Below are 15,240 nucleotides of genomic sequence, written 5' to 3' on the forward strand. Positions count from 1 at the left end.
GTCATATTTACAGTGCATATCCATTGAAGACACTGATTTGAAAAAAAATCACAGGCTATTTTTATAGTAATAACATTGGTTCCTGACAGAAATTTTAGACAGTGGAAGAATAAAGGCTCTCATTTCACTAGAATTTAGACACAGGTGTTATTACCTTATCAGTCCTTAAAAGTCACACAAAAGAAAACAGTGTTTTTCTAAAGAAAACTTTCCACTTCTAAAGGATTTGCTATGGAGCTATCTTGACATAAACATAAGCAGCAAATAAAGCAGCATAACCCTCCCAAAGTTTCACATTGATTTGTTCCCTGTGCAAAAATGTAAAAAGCACACACAAACAAACAAACATACAAAACAAACAAACAAACAAACAAACAAAAAAAAAAAACAGCAAAGAATGCAGAAACAAATGAGACCCATAGATTCTGGTCTTTATGGGGAACCAGCAAAATCAGGTTTTGGATGCTCCAGAGGAGAAGGGACTCTTTACACTGTGTCACCAGTGTGGCAGGAGCCAGAGGAAATGCAGAGCTGCTATGTCCCATGGTTAATACCTTCCCTTCCAACTCTTCTTTGTATTTCCCCTCTGTTCAGAACAGTACCGTATCCCACTCTTTTTGGTTCTTACTCCCATATACTCCATGTGCTCTCTCTTTATCTCGCCTTACTCTCTTTATTTTGCCTATCTAGAACATTAAGCTATTGCTGTGATTGCTGCTTCAGGTTTGTTCTTCCCAAAGTAGGAGAGTGCTGTGGCAATCCCAAGTGAGGTTGTTGATGGCATGGTCAGAGGGTGGTTTGAGATACTGGTCTACAGAGAAATGATGCTGTTATAATAGCTGGAAGTTTTTTTTAAGGAACTGTGTCTTGTGAACCTTTTGTACAGATGACTATAAATGTGCACGATTTGCTTACTTAATAGGCAAGTACTGGATGCTAAGGAGCTTGGAAAACTGCATTTAAACTACATCTCCAGCCTTAGAGGATATTAAAAACTAAGGATCTATATATGATGGAAAACACACACTGATTTGTTAAAATTGTGTGTATTCCTTTTTTTAAAAAAAAAAGAAGAAATTTAACTGTGAAGGGTAAACAGTGAAATTAACTTTACTATTGGCTGTTGACTAATCTTTCAGTCTCTTCCAAGGCAAGTCCCATTTTATATGATGAAATTCAGAAAGACCTTTTTTTTTTTTTTTTTTTTTTAATGATTGTAACTCTTCAATTCATGCAGTTCATGCATGTTCAACTCAAGGAGCAAAATGTGTTTTAAGAAAGTATTTCCTCAGGTTTTCAGATAGGTTAGTCTGAATGAATGCAATAAACAAGTCCATTTATTAAAAAGTACCTGTGAAAATGGGGAAAAACTCACTACAAAGAGACATTAAAACTGAACCTCTGTAGTTTTAAAAGGCATACAAAAGGAGGAGGAAGTATTTGTAGTGAAGAAAACAATGGAAATTTGTCACTGTCATGCAACATGATTGAAAAGATGATGAAAGAATATGTCAAAAGGTAAGAGAAATAGGCATACAGTTCCATTTGTATCTTTGCTAATGGAATGCAAGAAACATTTTCTTTTATAGACTGTTGAATAGTTGTATGACATGCACTTAAGATGAGAAATACAGTCCCTTTATTTTAATCAAAGAATTTGAATAAAAAAGACTGAAATACATATTTGAAAGGTTAGAAATACTGATTTCTGCACAAACTCTAATATGACTCCCTCCTTAGGCCTTAACTAAATTTATTAATATCTCTTAGAGGGAGAGATAGTGGCTGGTAAAATGTTGTCATCCTTTTACAGAAAGGCATTCTCAGAGGAAATCAAATCACAGAGTCTGCAATTTTAAAAAATGTTTTATTATAAAGGACAGGAAACCAAATCCACATTTTTTTTTTCCTTCAAACACAGATAAATAAACAGTAAATATGCTTTTGATTTTAAATGTGCGTTGCCTTTTGCAATAGGATTTGCAAAATGGCATTCCTAACTTGGAGACTTGCAAAAAATATAACTTTTGAGAACACAGTAGAAGACGGACCACAGTTTTTGCACATAAATGAAGAGCATTTCAAAAAAACTGCTGGAAAAGAAGACAAAACAGCTCTGTGAAGAAATTGCTGAGCAAGGAGTAGTTTGGTAACATATTCAGCGGAAAACAAAAAATTAACCCTTACGCAGGATTATTTCAAATATATATATAAATATGTACAAATACACACAGACACACAAAAAAAAAACAAAGATCTTCCCAACAAACATCAAGTTGTAAAAAAACAGAGAGCCCTGTGGGCTTTGTGATTTTTAAGGAGGGATGCTTAAAAAATCCAAACAGTATTTTAAATCTATTTCTTAAAAATGAAAATTAAAAATAAAATAATAATAATAATAAAAAAAGGGACATAAAGCAGTTACTTTGTTAATCTGTTAAAATCTTCTTTTAAAAAAAGATTCAGATCTTCATCATGCCTTATTTCAGGAACAGTTTAATGAATAAAATAAACCAACAAGCAGATAAACAACAAAATTACTACATTCAGGTTTTACATGTGATCTTTGTCCCAGTTTTATCAATGACAATGTTACTTTTAATTTCAGTGGGAGCAGGGCAAGGCATTTCCTTTTATGTATTAGCAGAAGTAGAATGACGGCTAGATACTTTCCTTAATGTACTTTATTAATACGATTAATCATGAGGGACTATAATTGAAAAAGAGTTCTCTCTATAACTTCATTTCATGGGCCAACCAACTACTTTGTTGGTTGTTTTCATAGGAACTTTATCCTTACCAACAGCCGCATTGTGCATCTTGCTACACATTTCTGCAATATTTTAATATATCAGAATTATTTGTTATGACAGTGGAAACCTGTAAGCAGTCTTTTAAAGTTCCTTTAATATTTATACCCTTTTGTGGCTTAGAACCCTTTGAGTAGGGTCAGGGCTACACGTACAAATTAAAGAACCATTACAGGAAATATAAACATACTATTTACAGTTCACAATTCTTTATTGTCTATACAGTTCTGCTGAGTATTTTTAATAGTTGTAGCCTAAGCACTGTGTAGACCTGGCATGCTTCTGATATTCACAAAAATGTAATAACAGAGTGAAGAAACAAAAAATTAATAAAAAGTAAAATAATGAATGATAAATTGCGCACATGCAATGATACTGTAAAATGAATTAATTGATTTAAGCTATGCATTTATGTCATTTTTATATACCCTAACAGTTTGCCTTTCTGTGTTCTTTTGGTGGAAATATTCCATGCAAAATCCCATATTTTCTTTAGGATAATATTTCACATTCTTTAAACCTTCCATCAATTTTCTTATGTGACATTCAGACTGCCTTTAATGAAAAAAAGGAAAAAGCTCAAAACACATCTAAGTTTGTTATCACACTATAAATCCTAGCTCAGGGATTATGCCAATTACCTCATTTACTTCTACAGAGCAACTGAAGAATTTATGTTTTTTACACTCACCATTCTTCATAATTTGACTCAGTTTATTTTTGAGAAATATGTCCTTCCAATATTTAATAAAAATAATTATTAACACAAATTATTTGATTCTGGGATATAAAATCATCATAACATAAATCCATCTGCCCATTCAAATTCAGTTCATTTAAGAAAAACAGTAATTGGAGTGGTCATCTTCAGTGCTTTAAAATGAGTTTTAAAAAAGGTGTCTTTATAATCCTTTTTTAATGTGTATAATGATGGTATTTCACTGCTGAAAAACTTTTCCTCAATGTACCATGGATGATATGTTTCCTATATTGGAATTCTGATGGTGTTGTAGAATAACCTGGTATATTTTCTATTTTTTAATAAAACATAAAAAATAAAATAAAATTAAAAAAAAAAAAAAAAAAAAAAAAAAAAACAATAATCCACTGAGAAACACCAGATTTGGTCAGAATAACTGGATCCAGTTGTTCCTCTCTGGAAAATCATTGCAGCCACCTTCTTTGAAACCAAGCCTCTCCATGTCATCAAGACATGGGGTGACTGGTGGGGAGTTTTTGCAGGCTACGAAGTGATAATGAAGTGACTTTGCATCATCCCTACATGTTGTTTCCAAGAAGCCCTTCACCTTTTACCTTCAGACTGTGATACCAGTGCTGTCAAGAACAGTGGCATTCTGATTTTTTTCTTGGATCCACCACTGAATGCCTTTAAAAGTCCAAGGGTCGAATCATCATGGTGGTGGAACGCAAGGAGTAGCTGGGGCCTTTGAAGTAGTGCCACTTGATGCCATTGAGCTTTCCATGGTTTTGCCCAGCCGTATAGAACATCCCATTGAGATTGGAGGGGCCACAGGCATCAAACCACCAGCCTGAAACCATTAAGGATAAACAATTAAACTGCAAATGCACTTAACATTTTTATTTTGTTTTATAAGTTTAGCTGATTAGTAACTTCTGACATTCAGAAGCTCATAAACACTTCTGGAATGTGGTGATGATGAATATTGCTTTCCTATTTCTATTATTTATTTATTTATTATTCTGTATTCAGCTGTGCTGGAGAATACACTGATTATTGACAGATCTGGAAAAGTATTTAACTCCTTCAGTTTGTATACACTGCATGTGAAGCAAGAATAGGAACAATAAAGGCAAATAAACTGCTTTGTGTGCTTAGACAATATTATAGATCACCCAGTTCATGTAAACATATAATAATAAGACTATAACTCATAAGTAATTTGCATAATTTCTGCTTGTTTGGTTATTTAGAACAAAAGTATGATTTGATTTAATTTCATTTACCAGTATTTTTTCTGTTGCTTTAACTGTGACTGTTCTGCTGATCAGACAGTTTACTTTTGCTTTTAGGTTAGATATTCTTAGGAAGCATAAGCTGCAAGTACATTTGTGCTATGCTCTTACAGTAATTACAATATTACAGTAAAGCATCATCAGTATTCAGAGTGGTGTACAAGGAGATAGACTTTGTCTTTAAAACACAGATAAGACATTTTTAAGACTAAGATAAATTTTAAAACCAGACTCTGCAAATGAATGAAAGGACTAAATGCTGAAGACAAAGACAATACCATAGGACATCGATCTTCAGTCAGAATACCTATGCGCATGAGTAGATGGTTTAAATGTTTACATGAGTGTGTATGTATTTAGGTGACAGTATAGCCAACTTCAATCAAGGTAAATTCACTGCATGTACACTTTGGGTCAGAAAAGTCACACTCAATCCCAAATCTTCCTACCATCTTGAATGTGAAAACCTATATTCAATCTTGAGCTTCCTAAACCATATTTTGAAATGTGCTAAACAGAAACACTAAGAAAAAATACTACAAATATTATTGATTGGTGTTTTAGGTAAGCTTAGAAAGTGCTGTCTTTTCCAGACACCCTACTCTGCCTGTTTTTTTTCCCAGTCAGAGGTGCTTCCTACTCAATGACCCTTGATATCCAGGTTCAGCCTCGTATATTTTATTCTACTGCAAAGACAGGACTAGAAATATCTTCCCCAGATGCTTTTTCTTCTAGACTGTTGTTCCTTCAGCTGCACTGTGAGACTCTTCTGAAAAGTGAAATGATGCAGATTTAGGGAAAACAAACAAACAAACAAACTAACTAACTAACTAAAAACTTTATTTTTGAGGACAAACCATCAATCTGGTTTACAGAATGCCTCCATGAACTGTTGTGTTAGCATAACTGAAGGTGAGAAGCTTTATCCCAACTGAGGAGTTGGGATAAAAAAGAAATGCAACAGCACAGGAACTTTTAAATTGGAGATTTCTGTCAAAGAAAATGCATGTAGAACCATACTCTACCTATGTGAGTGCTCTATTAGCATAGTATTGAAAATAATCCAGAAATCAAATACTTGTGAATATTACTAACAATTACAGAGGTTTTGCTACCATTTGTTATGACTGTATACAGTGAATTCAAACTTGCTATAAGCACACCTTTGGTGTACAGCTGTGGTTGCAAATTGTATGCAAAAAAATTCATCTTGGCTTTAGACTTCTATAGTAGATGTATTTATGTCTTTAACTCATGGAGAAAATGGAACCAGTGGTGAAAACAGTGTGATTCTTCATATCTATTTTAACTATTTGCTTTAAGATGAGATTAATCAGTAACCCTTCTTGATTACATCCCCAAGATCTCCAATAATAAAAATAAAAAAAATAAACTAGTTAACTGTGATGAAGACACTTACAGGTAGTGAGCAAATTCCACTCAAACCACTTGTGCACGTTAGAATAGAAGAGCCCTGGGCTCTGCTTGCAGCATCTTTGTAGTATGATTTTAATCTCAGGCCTCCAAGAGTTACAGAGGTTATCAAACACAACAAAACAAAAACAACAACAAAATAACATAAAAATAAGGCAACTTTTCTTTCAGTTTCTGTTTCTTTTTTGTTTGTTTGTTTGTTTTTTCTGTTTTGTTTTGGTTTTGCTTTCAGTATGAAAAGCTGAAACATTTTCATGTAAAGGTGAATTTTAGATTGTAATAGGAGTTTGAATATTAAGGAAAACCCCAATCAGTTTGAAACTTGGCAACATTGAGATTACAGAACACATTCTGACAAAGATAAACTAGGTGATGTGCTGACTCCATTGAAGTTAGTGGGAGTTTTGGTGTATATCTTGATGGGAAAATAATTTTTCTCTTCCAGACCTTACAGGGTATCTATTTAATATAATGTAAAGATGCTTAGTTCAGACTGAGAGAGGCAGAATGAATCCCCAGACTGCAAAGAGCTAATATTCCCAATGACAAGAATATATTAACCTTGACGATGAGAAGCTCTATTTGTCAGAAAGATTTCTGCAGTTCTTTCTTTACAGTAAGACCTATAGTCTTTGTGAATCTTCAGCATAGGTCTTATGTATCCTTCCATGTAATACTGTTTTACCTTTTTATGCACAGCTGTACACCAAAGGTGTGCTTATAGCAAGTTTGAATTCACTGTATACAGTCATAAAAAGGTAAAACATTTGCCTTTATGTTTTAAGGCAAATAAGGTCATAAAGATTACATAGTGGCTGTTACTTTTAGTGGTTAAATGTTACTTTCTTTTAAAAAGTAATTACAGACTGCGTATCATAGCATTGTAATCTGTCCAGGACCCCCTTTTCAGGCACCACCAGTAAAGGCAAACAATGGCTGTCTAACAAGTGGCTACTAAACTCTGCAGGTGTCACTGTGGACTGAAATGTATAATTGTAATTTTCAGTGCAGTTCCCCCTCTAACTTTTGAAAATGGAATTAACATGTTAGAAGCTCCTTTTAGACAATGTGCATTGGCATAGTGAATCCTCCGATTTCCTCATATCCAGCCTTTTATCTATCTATAATGAAGACATTGTATTTTAAGCTATACCCCACTACTATTGATATGATATTGACAGTGATTAGCCTATAAATTCAGTGCTTTTACTCTGTCCTTTGCATTCAAATCCATGTAATTTATATTTCTAGCCTTGTAAAGTAATTTCTTAGACTTTGGATAATACTTTTTAAAGTATTAAATAAAATGTCTTCTTTTTTCAGAACTAACACTTCATAATGAAATCTTGAGGGAAGGATCTATGCCAGATATATTCTGGCAAACTTCTATTTTGATACAATTGACCTCTATTTGATTACATTGATATACCTAAGGGGGTAATAAGCAAAGAAAGAGAAAGCTGTACAGCTGATGTTTTACTGTAACCAGAGTACAATCTTGTAGAAACTTAAGACAAATTTAAACAGAGAAAATCTAATCCTTATTTTTCAAAGCTGGAACACAGATGCAGCTGGGTTCTGTTTATGATGCTGGGATGAAGACATGGCAAGCTGTGCTAGTTACCATTTCATTCATCTTAAAGGAATAGCAACAGACACATAAATGGACATTTAGGTAAAAGGTATCCAGTGGTGCCCTAAAAAATCTATGTTAAACAATGGAATGAGTTGAAGATGCACAATATTTAAAAATTGTTCTGTGAGGACCTACTCAAATCTCTTTTAAATAATTACTTTTTTTTTTTTTTTTTCCAAAATATTTTTAATGAGCGTCTTTTTTTTTGGCCTACTATACTGTTCTTGTTAATGAGACTGTACAATTTTTAAAGAAGAAATTTCCTAATACTACTTTATGATGTTGGGTTTACTTTCTCCTATCTTTCAGCTTTTTCACATTTTTGTGTTAATTTTTTTTCTCTTACTTTTCTCTCTGGATAGCTGGGCCCAAAGAGTCATGGTGAATGGAGTCAAATCCAGTTGGAGGCCAGTCACTAGTGGCGTTCCCCAGGACTCGGTACTGGGGCCAGTCCTCTTTAATATCTTTGTCGATGATCTGGATGAGGGCATCGAGTGCACCCTCAGTAAGTTTGCAGACGACACCAAGTTAGGTGCGTGTGTCGATCTGCTTGAGGGTAGGAAGGCTCTGCAGGAGGATCTGGATAGGCTGGACCAGTGGGCTGAGGTCAACTGTATGAAGTTCAACAAGGCCAAGTGTCAGGTCCTGCACCTGAGGCACAACAACCCCAAGCAGTGTTACAGGATGGGAGGTGAGTGGTTAGAAAGCAGCCTGGCAGAGAACAACCTGGGAGTATTGGTTGATAGTCAGATGAATATAAGGCAGCAGTGTGCTCAGGTGACCAAGAAGGCCAACAGCATCCTGGCTTGTATAAGAAGCAGTGTGGCCAACAGGTCTAGGGAAGTGATTGTCCCCCTGTACTCAGCTCTGGTGAGGCCGCACCTTGAGTACTGTGTTCAGTTTTGGGCCCCTCACTACAAGAAGGACATGGAGGTGCTCAAGTGAGTCCACAGAAGGGCAACAAAGCTGGTGAGGGGTCTGGAGAACAAGTCCTACGAGGAGCGGCTGAGGGAGCTGGGCTTGTTCAACCTGGAGGCTCAGGGGTGACCTTATCACTCTCTGTAGGTACATTAAAGGAGGCTGTAGCGAGGTGGGGATTGGTCTATTCTCCCACATGCCTGGTGACAGGATGAGGGGGAATGGGCTAAAGTTGCACCAGGGGAGGTTTAGGTTGGATATTAGGAAGAACTTTACTGAACGTGTTAGACATTGGAATCAGTTGCCCAGGGAAGTGGTAGAGTCACCATCCCTGGAGGTGTTTAAAAGATGTTTAGACGTTGAGCTTAGTGATATGGTTTAGTGAAGGACTTGCTAGTGCTAGGTCAGAAGTTGGGGTTGGTAATTTTGGAGGTGTCTTCCAACCTAGACAATTCCGTGATTCTGTGATACTTTGTGTGTTTGTGTGTGTGTGTGTGTGTCTGTAACCATATACATGTATATAGTTACTTTTCTCCTTCCTCTCATGTAGTGCTCTAAAAGCTATTCATTCCCCATGAGGCCTCAGATTATCATAAAACATCCTTGTCTCAAAACCAAATCAAAATGTTTGGATACATGTAAAGGAATTGTTTTTCCACAAGCATGACTTTCAGATATTTGTATGAATTAAAGGAAAGAGGAAAAGAACCAGCACCTTTCTTGGTAGCTATGATGTAACATAAAACTGAAGTACCTGAAAGAGATACCTGCAATATTGGACACTGTATAAAACACGAAACAAAGCAGTTCCAGGGCTGTAAGACAGTCTGACCCAAGGAACACTCTCAATAAGTAAATATTTTCTGAAGTTCAGGAGATTTCCTCCCATGAAAAATCTTGTTTATTTTTTTCACTATAAGGTAATGGCTTTCCCAAGTAGGCATCAAGAACCCTCTGAATAGCAGTAAGATTTTAACCTCAGATATAACTTTTGGCAATAATTCCTGTGGGATCATGCATGTGAATCATGAAGGGTGGATATTGTGAGAAATATAGGAGAAAGTTTTTAAAGTGACTAATGCAGAGATAAAGAAGAGGCTTTCATGAAGTGATTAAGAGAGTTTGTACTCAGAAACACAGGTAGTTTCTTCAAGTCATCACCATCTGGCCTTCAGTTGCTTATTTGAACTGAGGAGAGCCTTACAGTCTTTTGAGGTTAGCCCACTTCTAATAATTTGTTTGTATAGTACAGGCAATGCTATCATCTCTGTTTGCAATAAAAATCCTTAGGTCATAAAATATATTGTCTAAACAGAAAGTAATTTAGATAATGCATTGCTTGTTTGAAAGTTCAGCTATACAAATAAACATGAATCACCCTTGTAGACAGTTGATCTTCTGGAACAGTTAAAACACACTGACACTTTGTGGAATCCTATGCTTTGCTCTTTAATTATAATTACTCTTGCTATTACCACTGAGAAGTTATTAAAATTCATGTCAGCTCTTTCCATTAAATAAATTTATTTTGAATAGTTCATTTTAAACAAGCTATCACCAGAGCAGCCTCACAGGCCTGCTCTTACTGTATCTTTGGTTGAATATGAAAGTATTGAGATCATTTCCACAAATTCTTGCAAAAAAAAAAACCCTACCTAATAAATGTGCATTGCTCAAATGAGTGATGTTATTACTAGAAAAATATAATGGAAATCTTTTGGAAAGGTTTTATGAAGTTACAAATATAATCTTCACATGGCAGAATCTTCATTGTTGAAAGTACCAATGTAAAAAGGGTTTTAGTATGCCAATGCTAACAGCTTTTGGCTTTGGCTTGTTGTATAAATTGCAGTTAAACATGTATGCATGTAAAATTATTTTTTAGTAACCTAGTGCTCATCAGTCAAAAATGCACTGTAAATCTTGCTTGAATTGCAAGCTTACTAGTGATCACTTAGCTTTGATGACAGGATATTAGTTGTCTTTACATGTTAAAGGAATAGGTGACCAGTTGATGACAGACCCTTTCTTTACACATTGGTCTCTCCTCTCCCTCATGATTACAATGAATGTTTCCAAATACAGTAAGATCCAAACACAGTCTGTTCAATCATATCCAAAGTTTGAATTGTACATTTGTATGCCTTTATGGGACAAATGCATTCTAAGAAAAGCCAATATCTGTCTCTAGGCCTTTGGGTTTGTTCATAAAATTTAGTGCATTTGGCAATAAAGCTAATAAGAAATGCAAAAATATTTAATATTTAAAATAAATATTTAAAAATATTTAATATTTAAAAATATTTAATGCAAAAATATTTGAACGGTGTTCACTGATTGAAAGACAATTTATTTTATGAAAGTTTTCAATGTTTCTGAGCTTCTAATTCCTTTAGAGGAATTAGATGGTAATGCTTAGGCTATGTCTGAAAACTTCTTGGCTAGAAAATTGGGTCCTGTTTTATATGACACCTTAAGTTCTACATGGAGCAACTTGACCGGGACCAAAAGAGTTAATGTAAAAGTAAAGATTTAGGTTTGTTTAATCCAGAATACAAAAGACAGAAAGGAAATGCTAACAATCTCAAATCCATAAGAAGTCTGCTTGAAAAAAAAAAAAAAAAAAAAAAAAAAAAAAAAAAAAAAAGCATTTATTCTAAAGAATGAAAAGCTATGGTTTATTCTTTCCAGTAATGTAGGACAGGACAAGACCAAGACAGAACAAACTTAAGTTGTCACAGATTTAGTTAAGACATCAAGAAAAGCTTTTTTATACTAAGGGTAGACAAACTCAGTAACGTATTGCAAGAATGAATCTCTATCATTAGAAATAATGAGTAGAGTAGAGTAGAGTAGAGTAGAGTAGAGTAGAGTAGAATAGAATAGAATAGAATAGAATAGAATAGAATAGAATAGAATAGAATAGAATAGAATAGTTAATAATAGAATTAGAATAGAATAGCTAGAGAAGATTCTATCTCTTGGAGAGGAACTAAAAGAACTCTGGAGTTTTTTTCCGGGCCTGTTTTTTATTGTTTGATAGAGTTATTGTTTATTGTTTGATTGGTTAGCCTAAGATTTAGCAGCACGTAATCTCTGAGGATTAAATAAGATTTTAACTGTCAGGACATAGGATGTTAAGTCACTAGCTTTTCACATCACATAGACAATATAGTCCTTTTATAATTCTAATAAATCACAAGCTAAAAATAACATGAAACTTACAGACTGGTAAGCATGCTCTGATCTTCTAAATGTATAGACTAATATTTAAGTCAGTCACTGGTTTGTCATCTCCTTTATTACTATTGTCCATACTTAACCTTTATAAACAGCATAATACAGTGATGATTTTCTTAAAAGTGCTCAGTAGCATTTCATTATCTAATGAAATACATCTAACATTTTTAGCATAAATCAATCCAATTCCAGTCACTTATTATCTACATGGTGGCGATATTTTTCTATCTACAAACTGTTAGGTAATATAAATTATACTCTGTGAAAGTTGTTGGAACATCTTCATGAAAACAACAATATACAAAACCTAAAAATTGGTGCTTTTCTTTGTAAGTGGGCATGATTTCTGGGGTTCAGGTCAAAAACTTTCAAGTGTACTGAGGTACTACTTTCAAAGTTTTTGTTTCAAACAAAATGTAACAGAAATGGTGGGTTTTTCTGATTAGACTATATATGGATAGACTACTACATTTAGCCAAGAACTTCCCTACAAGACAGGAGAAGAATCCTCTATATTGCTCTTGACGGAGGTTCAAAAAATTTGCCACTTGGAGAAAAAAAATGCAGTGAAACAACAAGCAATAAATGCATCACTGTTTGGGACTTTCATTGAACATCGTTTTACCAAACAGAGGAGAAATCCACTGAGGATTGCTAAATACATGGGAAATGTGTCTGACTCAGGAAGCCTCTGATATGCAAAATGTTGAGACTGGGAAAATATTCAGGGGAAGTATCATCTATTTGTATTGTTCTTACGCCCATCCTGAGGCATCTGCTGTTGACTGCTGTCAGAGAAAGGAGACTGCAGACAAATGGACCTCTGTTCCCAGTCAATTCAAAAAAATAAATAAATAAATAAAAATCTTTCAGTCATTCTATGCTGTTTCAATCTTAGCTAGGCATCTAGAAAGTCTCCCCAGCACTTTGGCAAGCTATTTTATTTCAGGCATCATGAGTTTAGCAATGTTGTCACATAACCATCAAAAGCAATGTTAATGCCTGTGTAAATGTCTCTCAAATGCAAAACAAAGCAAATTGCATTAAGACTTTTACTATGGGCCAAGTTACTGTAAGTCATTTTGTGGTGCCTGTAGATGATAGCACAAACAATTTCTGGGACTCAGTTGACAGGTGGTATCCTGGCAGGATGCTCTGACATGGCCTGCTGCCCGCAGATCTTATCCAGAGATGCTAAGTGCTCTTCTATTGGCAATCTGTCTGAAGTACCTTGGACATCTAATCAGTGCTTCATTCTGATTAGAGTTTGTTACATTTTAACTGATGTATCTTGCAAAATGTAGTATGTATGCTCATTGGGGTACTCTTCTATTCATAACATTTGATATTATATGGAAATAAAAGCTTTTGTTCAGTTTACAGGCTTGAGATGTTACACCAGTCCCTGATGGTTATTTTCACAAAAGAAAAAGTGACACTATTTAACAAACTTTAGGTTTAAATGAAGAAATTATGTGAATAAATATGCCTTGTCTCCACTTAAATTAAACCGAGGTTGCTGAGTTGAAATTTTCCATGTTTTCCACAAAAACTAACTAAAATATTTAACTACCACAAAAAGGTCACAGGATATAAAAATCCAGCTCAGGCATATACATTTGGAAACTATTCCCTAAAATCAACATTAAGATAGAGTCAGCTAGCAGAATATGGTGCTCAAAAGGACAAGGAGCTCACACACAAAATTCTGTTGATGCTACTCTTCCACTATTTAATTTTTTATTCTGAGGGAGAGGAAGGAGGGAAAGGAGGAGTGAGAGAATATTTTTGATACAGAACAAATAAAACTGACAACTAGTAAGATCACAGAGAGAAATGTGTGTTTTCCTTACATTTTTATTTTCAGCCTTGACTATAACCATATCACAGTCTCGAGCTTCAGCTTATCTCAGCCTTTTTTCCTGACATAAATATATTCAGTTCACCTCATAGAGATAACGGGATCATCGGAACTGTCAAGATAGCAAGGAACCTGCCTTTAGATTTCATATCATTCATCATTCAAGTGCTGTCTGTGATGCTGCCAAAACTAACAGAGAGTCTGATATCTTCTGGAAAAAAAAAAAAAAAAAGAGAGAAAAAAAAAGAGAGGTTTCCCAAAAACCTCTTTTGGATTGCTACTTTTCTTAATCAGTCTTTTTCTGTGGCACAAAACTGACATCTATTTGTTAAACAAATGTTTTGGTATTTAATTCAATTTCTGCTACTTCTCAAGGAATGAAAAGGTCTATTTCATGAAGCAATGCAAAAGGTGTTTTTGAGGAGAAATCTAGCAGGGAGATCAATTTACATTTTTTTATGGCAATTTGCATGATTGAGGTATTTCTCAAAGTACTACAACTTAGTGTAACACAGCTGCTTCAGTCACCTTTCTCTGAAGCCTAGCTGCATCTCCTTTTACAGATCAATGATGTGTTCTATTTGTGATTTCCTCACCCTTTGGTAATTCACCCCCCTCCACCTTATTCCTTTCATTTGCTACCAGTACATTCCAATATGTGGTTTTCCTGTTGATTTACAGGACTACTGCAGCAAAATATATGTGAAACTTGTGAAATGGTTGTTTAACAGCTGACTGACCTTAGCAGGGCAATGACCTGCCACAGAAGTCAGGGTAAGAAAATAAACAAAACCCTCAGCTCCCAGAATTAGATGTCTGGGAGTGGAGGTGTTTCCAGGCAGCTCAGATACATGAATGAGTCTGCACTTCACCACAGACACAACTCACATTTAGGAGATTTTCACTGGACTGTGACCCGCTCTGGAAGTGAAATACATTACTTTAGCATGATCTTTGAGGGGAAAGATCATCAGTTGTTAATTAAAATAAACTCTTAATTCCCATTATTTGCCCCAGAACTGGTCAGATACCTTTGTTATACAAATAGGAAGGTATCATCTGATCGCCTGTCTTCTAGAAAGTTTCCCACAGAAACTTTCATTAAATTGAAGTTTTCCATTTAATAAGATTTTAGTAGAGGAAGTTAGGAAAGTTTGAGAAGCAGGCTCCTTAAGGATTCTCCCAGCTGGGCAACTTCCAATTAGCAAAAGGAATGAGGAGGTAGGCTGTGTGTTTGATGCAAATTTCCACTGACAGAAACACATCTTCTGTCAGCAGATAATAGCCTTAAGAGGCTCATATATGCCTGAATGTGGCCTGAGCTGGATGCAGTCATAGTGCCAGTA

At 35.0% G+C, this 15,240-nt stretch overlaps 1 protein-coding gene across 1 annotated transcript in view; it reads right to left on the minus strand.

Annotated features, from left to right (window-relative positions):
• Nucleotides 1–1,912: 1,912 nt before the first annotated feature.
• The window catches only part of ANGPT1 (angiopoietin 1), a 189,373-nt gene continuing 176,045 nt past the window's right edge, over nt 1,913–15,240 (minus strand). Inside the window, exon 9 of the mRNA XM_082753146.1 lies at nt 1,913–4,360. Coding sequence (XP_082609272.1) covers nt 4,200–4,360 — 161 coding nt within the window. The 3' untranslated portion in view covers nt 1,913–4,199. The remainder of the gene's footprint in view (nt 4,361–15,240) is intronic.

The sequence above is a fragment of the Aythya marila genome (genome assembly GCF_965140915.1).
Source record: "Aythya marila genome assembly, chromosome: 2".
NCBI lineage: Eukaryota > Metazoa > Chordata > Aves > Anseriformes > Anatidae > Aythya > Aythya marila.